At 44.6% G+C, this 17,201-nt stretch overlaps 1 protein-coding gene across 16 annotated transcripts in view; it reads left to right on the top strand.

Annotated features, from left to right (window-relative positions):
* The window catches only part of TNS3 (tensin 3), a 505,358-nt gene that overhangs the window by 344,451 nt on the left and 143,706 nt on the right, over positions 1 to 17,201 (top strand). For all 16 annotated transcript variants that reach the window (XM_090049504.1, XM_090049500.1, XM_090049503.1 and 13 more), the window contains 2 exons: positions 11,282 to 11,411; positions 12,494 to 12,559. In XM_090049504.1, the coding sequence (XP_089905630.1) occupies positions 11,282 to 11,411; positions 12,494 to 12,559 (196 nt within the window). The remainder of the gene's footprint in view (positions 1 to 11,281; positions 11,412 to 12,493; positions 12,560 to 17,201) is intronic.

Raw genomic sequence — 17,201 nt, 5'->3', positions numbered from 1 at the left:
GCTACCAAATACATCCCTGAAACATGGAAGATGCTGAATTTTAGCCAATTTTGGATTTTTAAACTTCATTGCAGAACAAGATTTTTATACCACTCTGCTTGTCATCTGACACCTCCAGGGATGGAATCCTACCTGATCTACACAACAAAGAGCAACTCAGAACAACTCAGAGATACTTTCATGGACCCAGAGGGACAGATGTTCCATCTCCAGCTCCCCCTGTGCAAAAATGAAGTTTATTTCCTACCTATGGGGACTTTTTACCATCTTTTAATTTTCCCAGAGCCTGATGAAAGGTGTTTGAGCCTGGAAGCTTTCAGAAAAAGAATTGGGGTTTTTTTGCAATTTCCTAGTTGGTCTAATAAAAAGTATCATTTTTGAACCAAGAGTTCTAGATGTTTGCATTTGAACTTATTAAGGGTGCAGTTCATCCTATCTTCCAAGTCACTGATGAAGATATCGAACAAAGCTGCCCCTCAGACTGACCCTGGGGCACTCAACTTGATACCAGCTGCCAACTAAGTATCAACCCATTGATCACTATCCTCTGAGTCTGTTGATCCAGTTTTCTATCCACCTTGTAGTTCAGTCATCCAACCCATACTTCCTTAACTTTCTTGCAAGAATGTTGTGGGAGACTGTATCAAAAGTCCTGCTAAAGTCAATGTATATCATGTCCAGTGCTCTCCCTGCATCTACAGAGTCAGTCATCTCATCATAAAAGGCAGTTAGGTTGGTCAGGTATGACTTGCCCTTGGTGAATCCGTGCTGACTGTTTCTAATCACCACCTTCTTCTCCAAGTACTTAGAAATGGAATCCTTGAGGACCTGCTCATTATTTCCAGGGACTGAAGTGAGGCTGACCAGTTTATAGTTTCTTCCCTCCTTCTTCCCTTTCTTAACGACTGGCACTGTATTTGCCCTTTTCTAGTCATCCAGGACCACTCCCAATTGCTACAAGTGTACAGTCACATCAGCCAACTTCCTCAGAACCCTCAGGTGCATCATGTTCAGCCCCTTGGACTTGTACACATCCAGCTAAATAGTCCCTAACTTATTATTTTGCTCGCCTCCTCCCCAAACTGTGCTGCCAGCTGCAAAAGTCTAGGAGCTGAATTTGCATGTGGGGATTAAGGTGAAAAAGGCATTGAGTACTTCAGTCTTTTCTGCATCATCTGTCACTAGGCTGCTTCCCCCATTTAGTAAAGTAACCACAGGTTCTCTGATCTTCCTCTTATTTCTAACACACTTGTAGAAGCCCTTCATGTCCCTTGCTAAATGCAACTCCAGTTGCTCTTTGGCCTTCCCGGGCACATCCACACATGGAAGCATGTGCGCTTGCAGCAGCTCAAATAGCAGCACAAATTTGAGCCAGGGCTTTTTGCCTCAGCGCACATGCTTGGATGTGCATTTTGTTGTGGAGCAAATTGTGCCACTTGAGGCAAAATAACCCTGCCTGGCTCCTTCCAGATCTGTAGCCAGAGGGAGCACCTGTCCTGGCCCCATCAATACAAAAAGCTGCCTTGGCAAGTAGCTCAGGGCTGCTCGCTCTCAGGAGCCTCTGGGGCCCAGCCAATTGGTACCTGGGGACACTACCCCTTGTGCCAGCTGGACTGCTGAAGCAGCCCTGAGAACTCCCTGCACCGTTTACCCACTGCAGCAGTCAGGGGGCTGCTAGCTGGCTGTGACCTGCTGCGTACCTGGCAGACCGAGATGGGGACTGCACAGCCAGTAGAGGCATCTGCCCCTCTGGGCTCGCTGCCAGTGGGCTGTGGCAGCAGAGTTAGCCTTTGTGTGGCACTACAGCCATGTGCGCCCCCTACCCAGCCATCTGGGCAGCTATTGCCCAGAAGATGTTCTGGGTGTGGTAGCCTCCTTTGAACTGTCAAAGCATGTCGGGCCAGGAGGTCAGTCACAGCCAGCTGGGTCCAAGGTGCTAACTCTGAGCAGGCAGGGTCTTGCCACTGACCTCCCTAGCAGGAATTCTGGTGTTCCCTCTTGGAAAAATGAAAAATCCCTGATAAAAAAGTACCAGTCACTCTGTAAAATACCCCAAAATCCATGTTCCTCCACAATTAAAACAACAGAGCACTAGAGAGAGAGAGAGAGAAAGTGAGGCAGAGAGACAGTGATCAGTTGGGCAATGTTTTATTGATATATCTACAGTGTTAAAGCAATTTGCAGACTACCAGGTGTCATAATAATAAAGTGAACTCTAAATACATGTTTAATGAATTCATGAATACATGAATATATATATTTGTTGCCCCCCACAGGGGCTATGGCCCGCCCCTGCATGGGCTGCCCCCTCCCGTCGGGCCCACGTGTCTCACCCTAGCCCCCTGATTGCTGCCCTACCTGGACCCATCCCCCGCTGGCTGTTGCAGCCCCCCCGATGGCTGCCCAACCCAAACCCAGTCCCCGCTCCCCCAGACCCCCCCCAATGGCAGCCCCACCTGGCCTCATCCCCCACTTGCACCACCAAGCCCCCATGGCTGCCCCCCCAACCCCAGGCACGGTCACTTTAAGGAAAAAAAGCCTGTACTTACCTTAGATGCAAGTGTTGTGGGGGCTCTGGGGCCTCCTGGGAGAGCCCCCCAGACAGCACAGAGCTGTGGGGGTCCCAACCATAGTCCCCTTCCCCCTCCTCCAGCCCCTTGGCCCCTTATTTACCAGCACTGGAGCCATGCTGCTGGCCCGCTGCCTGCCCTGCATGGGCAGGCAGCATACTTCAGCACCAGGGCAAGGGACAACCACAGGGACGCTCTGGCAACCAGAGCATCTCTGTGGAGGACCCAGCCTCTGACCCTGCTCCACGTTTTTTAACTTCGTTTTTTTTAGACCCTTGGATATCCAGGGGTCTAATTTTGCCCCCACATTGCAAACTTGCAGCAGGGGGAACCTTTTCTTGTTCCTGCACATGCCTGTTGCAGTGTCTCAAAGGGGTTTGAGACGCTGCAAGAGGCACATGCAGGCTCGTCTGGACGCATCCTATGAGTTCATCCCTGCATGCCTGAGCATACTCTTATACCCCTCCCTAGTTATTTGTCTGTATTTCTACTTCTTTTAAGCTTCCTTTCTGTGTTTTAGCTTATGCCTGCTAAGCCAAGCTATTCTTCTGTTATACTTGCTAGTCTTTCTGCATATTGGGATGGCTCGTTCCTGTGCCCTCAGTAAGATTTCTTTAAAATACAGCCAGCTCTCCTGGATTCCCTTAGACTGGCCTCCCAGAGGATTCTGGCCATCAGTTCCCTGAGAGAGTTCAAGTCTGCTTTTCTGAAGTCCAGGATCCTTACTGTACTGCTCTCCTTCCTTCCCTTCCTCAGAATCATGAACTTAATCATCTCATGGTCGCTGGTGCCCAAGTTGCTATCCACTACTACATTCCCCACCAATCCCTCCCTGCTTGTGAGCAGCAGGTCAAGAAGAACACGGCCCCTAATTGTCTTCTCCATCACTTGCAGCAGGAAGTTGTCCCCAACACTCTTGAAAAACTTCCTGGATTGCCTGTGCACCGCTATATTGTCCTCCCAGCAAATGTCAAGGTGATTGAAGGCCTCCATGAGAACCAGGATCTGTGATTGGGAAACTTCTGCTAGCGATTTGAAGAAAGACTCACCCACGTCATCCTCCTGGTTGGGTGGTCTATAGCACTCACACTCCACAACTTTGCCCTTGTTGCTCTCCCCTCGGACTCTAACCCAGAGATTTTCAACAAAGCTATCTCCAGTTTCATACGGGAGGTCTGAGCAATCATACAGCTCTTTTACATAAAGCACAACTCCTCTTCTCTCCTGCCTGTCTTTCCTGAACAGTGTATACCCATCCATGACAGTATTGCAGCCGTTTGAGCTATCCCACTAAGTCTCTTTTATTCCAATCGCACCATAATTCTGTGACTATGCAAGGACTTCCAATTCTTCCTGCTTGTTTCCCAGGCTCCGTGCATTTGTGCATAGAAACCTGAAGTAACTAATTACCCTACTTTCTCAGGAAGAATGAGAAGCCCTCTGCTTTTGTGGCGAAATGCCGGGCTAGCGGCTCCGGCACCGCTTAGGGGAGCCGCGGGCTTTGCGGAGTTGTGCGAGCGCGCGGCTTGTGGGGCGGGATTGAGGTAGCTCTTAGCCGCCCTCGAGGTTCGCCGAGTTGGCACAAGTAGACGACTTAGAGTAAGTAGTTAGTGTCTCTTAATCTATAGGGTGTCCGTTGGTTCACGAGGTTCCAGAGCCAGCCCTTGCGTTCCAACAGTGGAGCTAGTCCAAAGCTAGGTGTGGCTGCCGACTCCTTAAGTCCCAGAACTGGTCAACGGCTCATTGATATGGAATGTTAGTAATAAAAGTTATTACTGAGCAGATATAGAGTAAAATAAAAAGATTTATTCACTCACCTGGCCTCACCCTCTTACAAGTAAGAGGGGAGGCCGGTTGGAATGAAGTTGCAGTAAATACAAGTATAGCGAGCGTAGATATGCTGTCTAAGCTAGGATGAGAGGCAGTCGAGAAGCGGAGTCTCCGATGTTTCTTCAGTTACAGTATGCCGGATACTAAAGGGGTCTGTTGGTTCACGGGGTTCCAGAGCCAGCAGCTGCCGACTCCGTAGTCCCAGAACTGGTCAACAGCTCATGAATGGGATACTCTATAGGGTGTCCGTTGGTTCACGAGGTTCCAGAGCCAGCCCTTGCGTTCCAACAGTGGAACAAGTCCAAAGCTAGATGCGGCTGCCGGCTCCTTAAGTCCCAGAACTGGTCAACGGCTCATAATTGGGAAACACAAAGCAATACTGTAACACAGTGAATCGTTGTCAGTTGTCGGATTTCTGAGGCCTTTATCTTCGCTGGGATACGCCCAGGCGGGGAGGCTGAGAACCGGTCTGCGGGGTGATCAGGCCCACAGAGTTTTCCAGTTGTCGTCTCTGCTGCTTCCTGCTTTTTGCCTCTTTTATAAATGTTTGTTGGACTGCCTCTATGACACTAACTATAGTATACAGATAGGATAATTTTCTTTTACATAATTATTGCTAGGCAGATTTTCTACATAAGTTTCATTTCTGCAAAAATGACACTTTTAGATAAGAAATGAAATTTACAGAATGCGCATGTGTAGCTTAATGCCAGTGGAGAGAAGTACAAAGCGTTCATTTTGATTAACAGTCTACTTCAAGGTTACATAAATGTGAGAGTGCCGCGCGGCAGTTATACAGACAAGAGAAAATAATATAAAGTCTTTGCTAAAAACTATAAGACAGTTACAGCTTTGATCTTCATTCCCCAGACAACCTAGTTTAAAGCCCTCCTCACTAGGTTAGTGATCCTGTCTCTTTTTTTGTCTTGGAACCCAAGACCAGTATAAATTACACTATCTGGAAACATGGAAGGGAGCCGGCACTATATGACCAACCAACTCCCCTGTGTCCCCCATCCCCTTCTCCCCAGACCACAAGCATTAGCTTAGCAACCCAGCAAGAGTTTATGTCTTGCCAGTCCTTGACATACCCTAGCTATCATGGGACAGAGAAACCTGATAGCAGTCTTAAGAACCTGTTGAGCTTCAAAAGTGAATTTCTGATTGCCCCTTTGAAGTCAATTGCAAAACTCCCATTGCCTTCACTGAGGTCAGAATTTTTAAAAAATCCCTCTTCCAGTATTAAGGGGGTTGATGAAACAGAGTGCAGTGACCAGACCATAAAGCTGTCTGATAGCCAGAAAACAGATCCAGCTTGTTTCTTCTTATTGTCCTAGTGCCTGACTGCAGCATTTATGGCCAGATACCCTTTTTATGCTAAGGACATGGACAAGTGTACACTTGGAGCCCATTCAAAAATGGGAGGGATGCTGGTGTTCCCCCTCCCTTTTGAAACCCCTGCAAATGTGGGTTTGTCTATATGAGTGATTCCTAACTAGGGTACCTTGAAATCTTGTTAGGGGTGCTGTGTGGGCCATGCACTGTTAGGTGTGCAAATATGATTCACAAGATAAACCCAGAGTTTTCAAATAGAAAACCATAGTGTTAAAAACGTTCTGTTCTGTCATGATCATTCTGAGTTCTTTGTGACTGAAGAATCGCCCTGTTATTTTGCTGTTGTCAAAAACTGAGTGAAAATGAAAGGTAGGATTTTCCAAGAGGTGCCTTGAATCTAAAAAGGTTGAGAACCACTTTTCTGGACCCTAAGGCCACATTCAGATGAACATGGACATTTGGTTCTCCGGGGACAAGTAGCAGTGGCACACCTTGTGCTGTAGCTACGTGTCCTGAGGAAATGCCTATGCCACACATGCTTTGGCGCGTGGCAAGTTACCCCAGGGGCAGTATGGGGGACTGGGGCTGGCACTGTGCTGGCCCCAGCAGCTGTACCTGTGGGCCTCCCAGGGCTGCAGCAGCGGTGATCCTGCCAGGCAGAGCCTGGCTGGCAGCCGCAGTGCAGTGCCAGCTGTCCCGGCTCCACTTTTCAGAGGTGTGTGCTGCCTGTACATGCACTGCTCCAGGTTTTTTTCCCCTAGATGGGGGTCAAAAAAAACCAACAGAAAAAAGTCTGGAGCAGCGCATGCACAGGCAGCATGCCCTTGCAGCATGGAAAACATCTGACTGTTTGGTATGTGGCGCTGCAGATGTGTTTGCGCTGCTACATGCCGCACAGCCATGCTCATCTGGATGCACCCTAAGTGGGTATTCATTTAATTCACATCTACAGTAAGGCTTTTTTGTCTTGCCAGCACAGTAGTAGTGGAATTCAGCTGCCTAAATGTTTAACATTGTTGTCTTCCATATGCATTCAGCTTTATTTTCCCTATCTTTACTTATGTCCCAGCTTATCTCAAATTCTGCTGTAAATGGGCAGAATTGAAAACTGCTTTTTCATAAAGTGCTCATGAAAAATTAGCACAAAAAACTTATTCTTTGTAAATATCAGTATATTGATGATGAACAAGTACCACATGAAATGTTGTTTCATAGTAAATTACACTTAGCATGTTGTTTTCTTCCAGAATTTCTGTGTTAAAGTCTTAGGCCATTTTCAGCCTTGTTTTATATGCTGACCCATGATTAAGTTTGTTGTTCAATCAAGTAAAATAGATAGTATGCTGTAGTTCATGTGCAGGAATAGTCTTTTTAACCCAAGGCTGTTAAACATCTGCTTTTCTCTCAGTCTTTTCCCATGCTATAAAGTGCATGGTAAAGTTTAGGAAAAATAGCCAATTCTGAAATTAAAGAATAAGTATATAAATTAATTAAATAGAACTTTTAAGATGCCAGATTATTAAAAACACATAAGGATAGTAATTTATGGTAACAGTTAGAATTCCCAGGACACCACTAAGACAGGCACTGCAGAAGTGTGTAATGAGAGAGAAACTTAGCGTGTACATAGGTAAGGCAGACAACAAATGGGAAAGGAAGTGACACAGAGAGATGAAGCGACTCAGTAAAGGTCAAGTAGCAGCTCAGTGGCAGGGCATGAACTAGAACTTCCACATCCAGGTTCAGTATCCTGGCTCCTGGACTATGCTTCCTCCAGTTAGACTGCTTGTGTATTCAGGATCACAATACAAGTGTTTTTTTAAGTGTTTTAGAAAATGAGTGTACAATTTCTGGGTTTGTGTTACTGTTTACATGTAGTGCACTACACTAATGCCCTAACCCAGGAAAACATGCTTAATTAAACATGCTTAGTTTTAAGCGTGGTTGTAATCCATCTGAAGCCATTCTGGTCATTCATGTAATTAAATATAAGCCACTGCTGAAGTGTTTAAGTGGGGTGGAATTTACGTTTTTACAGGTTTGGGCCCTGTGTTTGAAACATTATCTTTGGGATCTGATTCTGTGTCATGCCAAATACCCTCCCTAAAGCAGCATGAAAGGTGCTGACACTCTACAGAACTGTTGTCTGATCTCCCTGTCTAGGCTTTTTTATATGATCCTCATCTACGTAAAGACTAAGTGCTACAAAATCACAAACGGATTTTTCTTCATGATTTCCCTGTTAGGTGGGGGAGTGCTTTCATCCCTTTAAGAGTACTGTGACACAAATAGATTAAGTCACTTGACAGAATTCACTCAGGAACAATTGACAGAGATACCAATCAAACCTGGTCATTTGACTCCCTCAAAACACTTGCATTATCCTGTAACTGACTTTGTATCTTGTAGCTCTTCCCTGTATTTTAAGGAAAATGATAAAAGTATTTTTTTAAAGCTGTGATTTTTGTTTATTTAGGGATTACTGGCAGAAACTCATTACTTCTCTTTTATGTAACTTTTCATATGATGTGGCATTTTATTACACATGACTGGTTTGCAGGTGTTAGCACCATAAAGAATATTGCATAAGAAAGCAGTTTATTTGATAGAAGAATGTAAGGGCGGTTTACATTTACTGACATTTGTTTAGTCTTTACTGTCTTTGTTCTGGATGCCTCTTCAGACTTTTTCCATACAAACTTCTTTCATAATGCCATTCCCAGATAAGGGTCTTTTTGTATAGATCAGTATAAATTAGAACTAACTGCAGTGAAGTCAAAGGAGGGGTAGGTCTTGTTTGACCAATCTCATTTCCTTCTATGACCAGGTGACCTATCACCTGGACAAGGGAGAAGAGATTGATGTCATATATCTTGACTTCAAAAAAGCTTTTGATCTGGTATCCCATGATCACCTCTTGGCCAAACTGCCCAGTTGTGGCTTTGGCTCCACCACGATCCGCTGGCTGGGAAATTGGCTTCGTGGTCAGACCCAGAGGGTTGTGATTGATGGCAGTCACTCATCGTGGTGCCCTGTGACCAGTGGGGTCCCTCAAGGCTCTGTCCTGGGACCCATACTGTTCAACGTCTTCATTAACGATGTGGACATTGGAGTCAGGAGTGGACTGGACAAGTTTGCCGATGACACCAAACTTTGGGGCAAAGCATCCACGCCAGAAGATAGGCGGGTGATCCAGGCTGACCCGGACAAGCTCAGCAAATGGGCAGACGAGAACCTCATGGTGTTTAACACGAAAAATGCAAGGTTCTCCACCTTGGGAGGAAAAACCTGCAGCACCCTTATAGGCTCGGCAGTGCTACGTTGGTTAGCACTACAGAAGAAAAAGACTTGGGGGTCATCATTGACCACAAGATGAACATGAGCCTGCAATGCGATGCTGCGGCTAGTAAAGCGACCAAAATGCTGGCGTGCATCCATAGATGCTTCTCGAGCAAATCCCGGGATGTCATTCTCCCCTTGTACTCGGCCTTAGTGAGGCCGCAGCTGGAGTACTGCGTCCAGTTTTGGGCTCCACAATTCAAAAAGGATGTGGAGAAGCTTGAGAGAGTCCGGAGGAGAGCCACGCGCATGATCAGAGGTCAGGAAAACAGATCTTACGATGATGAGAGCCATGGGACTCTTTAGCCTGGAAAAGTGCAGGCTCAGGGGTGATCTGATGGCCACCTATAAGTTTATCGGGTGATCACCAGGATCTGGGGGAACATCTGTTCGCCAGAGCGCCCCATGGGATGACGAGGTCGAATGGTCACAAACTCCTACAAGACCGTTTCAGGCTGGACATAAGGAAGAATTTCTTTACTGTCCGAGCCCCCAAGGTCTGGAACAGTCTGCCAGCGGAGGTGGTTCAAGCGCCTACATTGAACACCTTCAAGAGTAAATTGGATGCTTATCTTGCTGGGATCCTGTGACCCCAGCTGACTTCCTGCCCTTTGGGCAGGGAGCTGGACTCGATGATCTCCCGAGGTCCCTTCCAGCCCTAATGTCTATGAAAGTCTGTGAAATCTATGAGGCATAATATTGCAAAGTCAGGGAAAATAGAAGGATAACCAGTTCCATTATGTTCATTAGATGCTTTGAGGTTCACTCATTCAAAGACAGACTAATTCAGTTGAACTGTTAACAAACATTCCTCAGTTGTATGACTCTGTTTCCTATTAGGGGTCTACTTCAAAGCCGTCAGTGCCAGCGGGTTTTGAAAACAGTCCTGAATTGCTAAGATGAAAATCAAGATACTATATTGTAAAGTGATTTGTCTTGTCAGTGTTCATACGCCTTTGTTTCACTCCCTTTTTCCTTCCGAGTAAGATGAAAGTGGTTGGGAAAATAGTTTCTCAGGTGGGTGAATAATATCTTAAATGAGAGGGGTGGTAGCATGACTGAAATTTAGACTGTTATCAGGATGGACCCTCAGGTTGCTACTGAAGATGCATAAATAGCAGTGCATCATGAGTAAAAGGAAAAGAATGCACCATCAAGCCAAATAATTCTTCAGAGACTATTTATTTTTCATCTCAGGAAGAGCATGAAACTTCAGAGTCGAGAAAGAAAACACCTTTGTAGTTCAACTAGTGTATCTGGTAGCTGTATTCATATCTGACAAAACCTTATGCAATGTTTTGACCTCATTTGCCTGGTTCTGTGTTGCCAGAGGTACCTGGCACATGAGGGTAAACTGCTTTAAAAGCTGCCCCACGTGCCCAGTATGTGGGTCTGAAGAACCCACATTGCTATGAGCACTTCAAAAGAATTTAGCATTAAGGGAGCCAGTTTAATCTGAGAGTGAAAGGATAACAATGGGTCCATACAAACAGTTTTAAAATTCTCCTGTGAGTGAGGTATACAACAATACTAGGGAGCCCTTTTACTTCCCAGGGATCACCTGCTTTTTCCTTTTCTATGCTTCTTAATAAGATCTGCTTATGCAGACATTCTTTCTACCCTGGTCTCTGAGGTTCATTTTCTATGCTGTTCCCTGAAAAATAACCAGGATTACTAGACTAAGCTGCAGAAATGCTGGTGGCTTATCTCCTTCATCCAAAGCAAAGTCCTGCCCTGGTTGTACCATCAGGAAGGCTTAAAAAATATATCCTAATTTTGTATGCCAGACACAGTTTTATCAGTGTACTGTTTTACTAGTAAAATGTCTGAAATCTCTATTGTTCAGATGCTTTAGAAAAATGTACAGTGTTTTGGTTTTAAGTTTATGTTAATGCCTTGCCAAGATAGTACTATAAACCAACATTGAAAATGACTAATCCTCAGTCAAAATCTGATCATTCTTATAACTTTATGACAAACCATGATGAAAACAGTAATTATTACTTTTTTCCTCATCTACCAAAAATGTAACTAGCTTTGCACTTAAGTAATTTTACGTGCATGGTGTAAACTGTATTTTGTACGCTACAACATTGATGGTATCTGCAGTAGATTAGTTTTGAAAGTTAGTTTTGTTCAGACAGCAATATGTGTACACAGGTAACTTTAAGAATTGACCCATTAAGGTGTTTTCTCTTTCTTTTCAGCTGAAGTGTTACCACAAAAAATATCGATCAGCCACTCGCGATGTGATTTTTCGCCTGCAGTTTCATACAGGTGCTGTCCAAGGTTATGCTCTTGTGTTTGGCAAAGAGGATTTGGACAATGCTAACAAAGGTAGGTTGCTTTGTGTGTGTAGTTGGCCTTGTACGTGTGTCAAGTTTTGTGTGACTGGGTCTGTGTGCTTTTGTTCAAAGTCAGTGGGTCTCGGTGAGGGGAGGTGTTGTTTGACTATGTGCGTGCTTGCATTTAAAGTCAGCATTTTCCAAAAACTGGATTGGCATTCCTGTCTGCACTAGAAAATACGTGCATTGAATTCATGTTAATCTGTGGTACCTGACATGGGTTAAAATCCTGGAGCACACAAGGCAGTTTGTAGTTTTCATGTGAAATTTAAAAAAAAACTTTAGGTTGCTGTATAATTTATAATTTAACTAGCCAAACTATAAAAATTACAAGGTGCCTTGCTCTGGTTCTGACTCATCGTTCAGGGTGCGTTAACTATTCTGAACTAAGAACAGACTTTTTAGTAGTGAAGACAAAGCTAAAAGGAGTCTAATGTTCACTGAGTAGAGTTAGCTCTTCCTGTTAGTTGGGTCCCTTTAAGATGCTTCAAGAAAAACACCTAAAAATGAAAATTGGGTCAGACAAAATCACTAGACATACCTGAAACTCTCAGCCCAGATGCTTTGGGTGCTTCCTGAAATGTCAGTTAATTTTTTGTTTTATAGATGGTAAATGATGAGTTAAATTCTACCTGTCATGTAACATGCATTAAAAATATACTTTCCTTCCTAGTGTTTATGTATTGGAAACATTTGTTTAGGGGTTTACAATTTTGCTAGCATAGAGAATAAATGTAGTTTGTTCCAGTTTTTTATTTTTTCAACAGCCTCACAAAACTTCCATAAATAAAGTACTAGAGGATTTTGTTTTCTCTTGGTTTGGTTTCTGGTTTTGTTGTGGTGGTTTCTTTTGTGTGTTGTTGTCTAGTCTGAGAAGTAAGCCACACTCTGCATTTCTGGGGTTCCTTTTGTCAGAGAGAACTTTGTTTTAGAAGCCTGAACAAAAGTGAGAAGGAACAGAGGGAACAAAGAGTGGAGAAGTACTTGAATTACACTGTAGAATTTTGATTTCTAACTGCATTGCTACTGTCCCCAAGGAAATAAACTTGCTGAACTATTGTGTTTTGTTTCCAGATGACCGTTTTCCTAATTATGGAAAGATTGAATTGGTATTTTCAGGAACCCCAGAGAAAATCCAAGGTGAGCATTATATATGTAGAATAGTTTATGTTCATGAGGAAACTAATTGTATAACAAAGCTCCCTTCCCTGCCACCCTATTATCCTTCAACAGAGTTGGAGTTTAACTCTTATTCCTGAAGATATTAGTGCAGAAAGTGTAAAGGCCCAGTAAGGGGCAGACATCCTGGAGATCAAAACATGGCTGCATAGGTAGTGTTGCCATGAGGGCTTTGGGTTATTTGACCATGGGTTGCTTTCCAGAAAGAGGGACTGCTGAGAAGAGATGTGTTGCACCTGATGAAGAGAGGAAGGAGTCTCTTTGCATACAGGCTTGCTAGCCTAGTGAGGTGGGCTTTAAAATAGGTGTACTGGGGGACAGAGAGAAAAGTCCAGAGGTAAGTAAAGAGCCTGGAGGTCCATTTAAAAAAAACGGGAAACTTAGTCTGGGGAAGCAATAACAGAAGTTTTAGCACTGTTCTCAAAGCGAGGAAAGGAGAGGACAGTCAGATACTTAAAATGTTTGTACAGTAATGTGATAAGCAGGAATCCTGGTTTTCCCTACTAAAAAAATAGAAAATCTCTGATAAACCCCCCCAAATCTGTGATTAAAATGAAAGGCCCATCACTCTTCCCCCCACTCTGCCCCCTCCCCCAGCCCTCATGGCCCTTCTCATTTTGTCCATTAAAATGAGAAATCTGCATTTTCCTCATTCCCCATTCATAGTCCCCTGGCCCTGCTCATGCTTCTTCCCCACCCCCAGCCCTGCTGGAGTGGGCCCCCAGGCACTAGGGCTACGGGACCAGGGACCCAGGTCCACAGCCTCCTACCCCCAGCGAGAGGCAGTGGCTTGGAGTCTGCCTCTTCACCCAATGCTGTCTGCCTACTGTGGGCTTGGGCTGAGGAGCTGGCTCCCCACTGCTGTACGCACTCCTGGAGGGCAGGGGGGGACTCATGCCCCCCAGATCTGTGTGTGAGTAGGCATGGGCTTCCCGCCCTGCTGCCCTTCCCTAGGACCTCCGGAGCCCACTGGATGCGACCCAGTGCTGCAGGGAACAGCGGTGCCATGCGGGGAAGCTCGTTGCCACTGTGAGCTCCACACTACCCTGGTGACACGTCCCCTGTCCACGCAGCAGCAGTGAGGGGCACAACCCTGCACCACCATCCTTGCTTGTGCCATGTACACAGGGGATGCCTCGCCAGGGCAGTACAGAGCTTTCAGAGACAAGCAACTTCCATGCATTGCGCTGCTGTGCCCTGCAGCACAGGCCAGATGGGGGCAGCTTCTTCCTCCCCTCCCCCCCGGCTCTTCCTGACCTGCTGCTCACGGATAGGGAGGAATTGGTTGAGAATGTGAAGGTGGAAGGTAACTTGGGTGACCATAACCATGAAATGATAGAGTTCAAGATCCTGAGGGGAAGAAGGAAGGAGAGCTGCAGAATAAAGGTACTGGACTTTAGACAAGTAAACTGTAAGAAGCTCAGGGAACTGGTGGAAAGGATCCCCTTGGAATAAAGTCCGAGCAGAAAAGGAGTCCAGGAGAGCTGGCACCAGGAAGTCCTTTTAAGGGTACAGGGTACAGCTGTCCCAATGGGAATGGCATCAGGAGATCATCCTAACTGTACAGCAATCTCCAAGGAGTTGAGAGTCAAAAAGGAGTCCTATAAATAGTGGAAACTTGGTCATAGTACTAGGGAAGAATATAAGCACATTTCATGGGCATGCAGGGAGAAAATTAGGAAGGCCAAGAAACAATTTGAGATACAGCTAGGAAGGGGCATAAAAGGCAATAAAAAGGGACCAGAGAAACAATAGGTCCCAAAAAATGCCACTAGCATATTGGGTTATACCAACAGGAATGTCACTTCCATATCAAGGGAAGTGATTCTTTCCCTCTATTCAGTGCTGGTGAGGCCTCGCTTAGAATAGTGTCCAGTTTTGGGCCTTACACTTCAAGAAGGATGTGGACAGTTCGAAAAGAATCCAATGCAGGACACCAAAAATGATAAGGGACCTGGGAGACCAGATGTATGAGGAAAGGCTGAAAGAGCTAGGGTTATTTAGTCTGGAGAGTTGAAGACTTAGCAGGGATTTGATAACAGTCTTCATATGCCTGAAGGGTAGTATTATAGAGAAGATGGAGGTAATCTTTTTTCTGTAGCTGTACGGGACAGAATTAGGAGCAATGGCCTGAAGCTGCAGCAAGGAAAATTAGGTTGGACATTAAGAGGAACTTTATTACTATGAGGGTGGTCAAGCCTTGGAACAGGCTAGGTAGAGCAGACATGGAATCTGCTTCTTTGACATTTTCAGAAGCAGGTTAGGCAGACATTTGCCTGGAATGGTTTAGTCAGGGATGATCCTGTCTTGAGATGCATGGCCTTGTGAGGTCCTTTGCAGCCCTACTTGCCTGTGATTATTACTGTACAGGGGGCATGCCTGCACTGACTCCCTTCCATGCCTGGAGTTCAGTCAAGCAACTTGCCTCACCCATTCACTTCCATTCTGCATGTGCCAAATCCCTGAAATGAAACAGGGCTGCTTGCCATGTTAGAGCTGCCCTGAGAACGCACCAGTAAGCACAGTCATACTGACAGTGTCTGTGTGTACCCTCTGAGGTTGCTATACTAATTCCTTTCTCAGACTGAGCACACTCAGATCAGAAGCAAGTGGGTGGGTGCAATTTCTGGGTTTGACATGAGAATGATGCAGACAAACCCATGGGGTTTTGGATGAACACATTTCATCACATTACAGACTTTGGACCTATTTCAACCCTGATCTGAAGTTTCTCGTGCTTGAACCATGGAATCATAGGACACGTCCAGACAAGTGTGCACATGCAGTTTATGGTACCTCAAAGTTGTTTGAGGTTTCACAAACCGCATGCAGCACATATGCAACCATTCACCGTACTGCTAGTTTGTAGTGCAGCACCAAAATTTGACACTGAGAAATCCCAGTGTCAAAAAAAATTGCTGCAAAAAAAAATGTAGTACAGTGCATGTGGCAGCAGTGTGCGCTACCAGAAATGGAGCTGTCCAGAGCCACGCTATAATTGCCAGCCAAGCTCCGTGCAACTGGATTGGTGCCACTATTGCCCTGGAAGGGCCCCAGGTAAGGCTACTAGGGCCAGCACAGGGCCTCCCCTACCCTTCAATGGGAGACATTAGCAGCAAGGGACACACCCTCTTTCTTTTCCCTTTTTTTCTCTTCGCTTTTTCTTTCTCTCCTCTCTTTCTCCCTTTCTCTTTTTTTCTTTATCTTCTATTCTCTCCTTTTTCTTTTTCCTCCTTTTCTTTTTCCTCCTTTTCTTCTTTCTCTCTTTTCTCCTCTCTTTTTGTCTCCTTTCTCTTTTCTTTTTTCTTTCTTTACCTCTTTCTCTTACTTTTTTCTCTCTCCTCTCCTCTTTTTTCTCTTCTTTTGCTTTTTCCTTTCTCTTTCCCCCGCTCTTTCTCCTCTTTTCCTCTTCTTTCTCTCTCTCTTTCTCTGTCTTATCACAACATGTTGGAAAAAATAATACATAAGAACAAAGGTATTTGAAGTTGTATTTATTGCCATCACGTTTAGAATTTTTAGAAAACCTGGTATTTACTGTATTTAAAAAAAAAAGCAACATTTATGATTATTAACTATATTAATATGGAGTGTGTCCTGCTATGTATCCTCTGCCCCAGTTTTGTTTTTCTGGCATACCAGCACTCCAGCACCTTACAAGGTAGACATTGCGGTTTTTTCAGTACTCCAGCCAAAAACATTGCCTACACCTGTTCTAGAGCATCCCTGGGTAGTCTCTGTCTCATTGCCTTAATGTTTTAAGAGTAAGAAAGTTTTTCCTGAAATCTGATTTTAATCTATTTTGTGTCAATCTTAAAGCCATTGCTTCATGTCTTGTCTTCTGTGGCAAATGAAAACAGTTGTTCTCCCTCTTCTTTATTTCAACCTTTCAGGTATTTTAACACTGGTGTCTTGTCCCCTCTGAATCCGTTTCTCTGCAAGCTAAACCGACCTGATTTTTTTCAACCTTTGCTCATATGACTTGCCTTCCAACGTCTTCATGATTTTGGTTGCCAACTCTGGACCCTCTCCAGTTTTCGCCCATCCTTCTTAAAATGTAGAACCTAAAACCACACTCATTACTCAAGGCTAGGATTAACAAATGCCAAGTCGAGTGGTACTATCACCTCCAGAATCTTAAACCTAATATTCTTGTTGATTCTGCCCAAAATTACACTTTTTTTGGTGACTGCATCACACTGCTGACTCATGCTGAGTTTATAATGCACCAGACTTCAGAGCATTCTGAGTAATGCTACTGCCCATCTGGTTATCTCCTACTATGTATTTGTACATTTGGGGTGGCATTCAGTTCCTTCATTTTCATTTAAATGGCTGTTTTTGATCATCTACATGGCATTTTGACATTTATGTATCCAGAATAATTATTTTCCTTGATACATAGTCATGTATGTGTAGACTACATGCATATAACTTTGGGCAGCTACATAGGCATACAGACTGGACATGTGCCAGGACACACATTATTCAGTTCAATTTACTAAGGATTCTGGCTGAAAGCCATGCTCCCAAAAACAACATAACAGATATACAACCATAAAATAAATTTAAACAAAAATAACGGATGTATAATAATAATAAAATA

Source organism: Crocodylus siamensis, chromosome 5 (assembly GCF_052110815.1).
Source record: "Crocodylus siamensis isolate JL-2025a chromosome 5, ASM5211081v1, whole genome shotgun sequence".
NCBI lineage: Eukaryota > Metazoa > Chordata > Crocodylia > Crocodylidae > Crocodylus > Crocodylus siamensis.
This window is presented reverse-complemented; position numbering and strand designations above follow the sequence as displayed.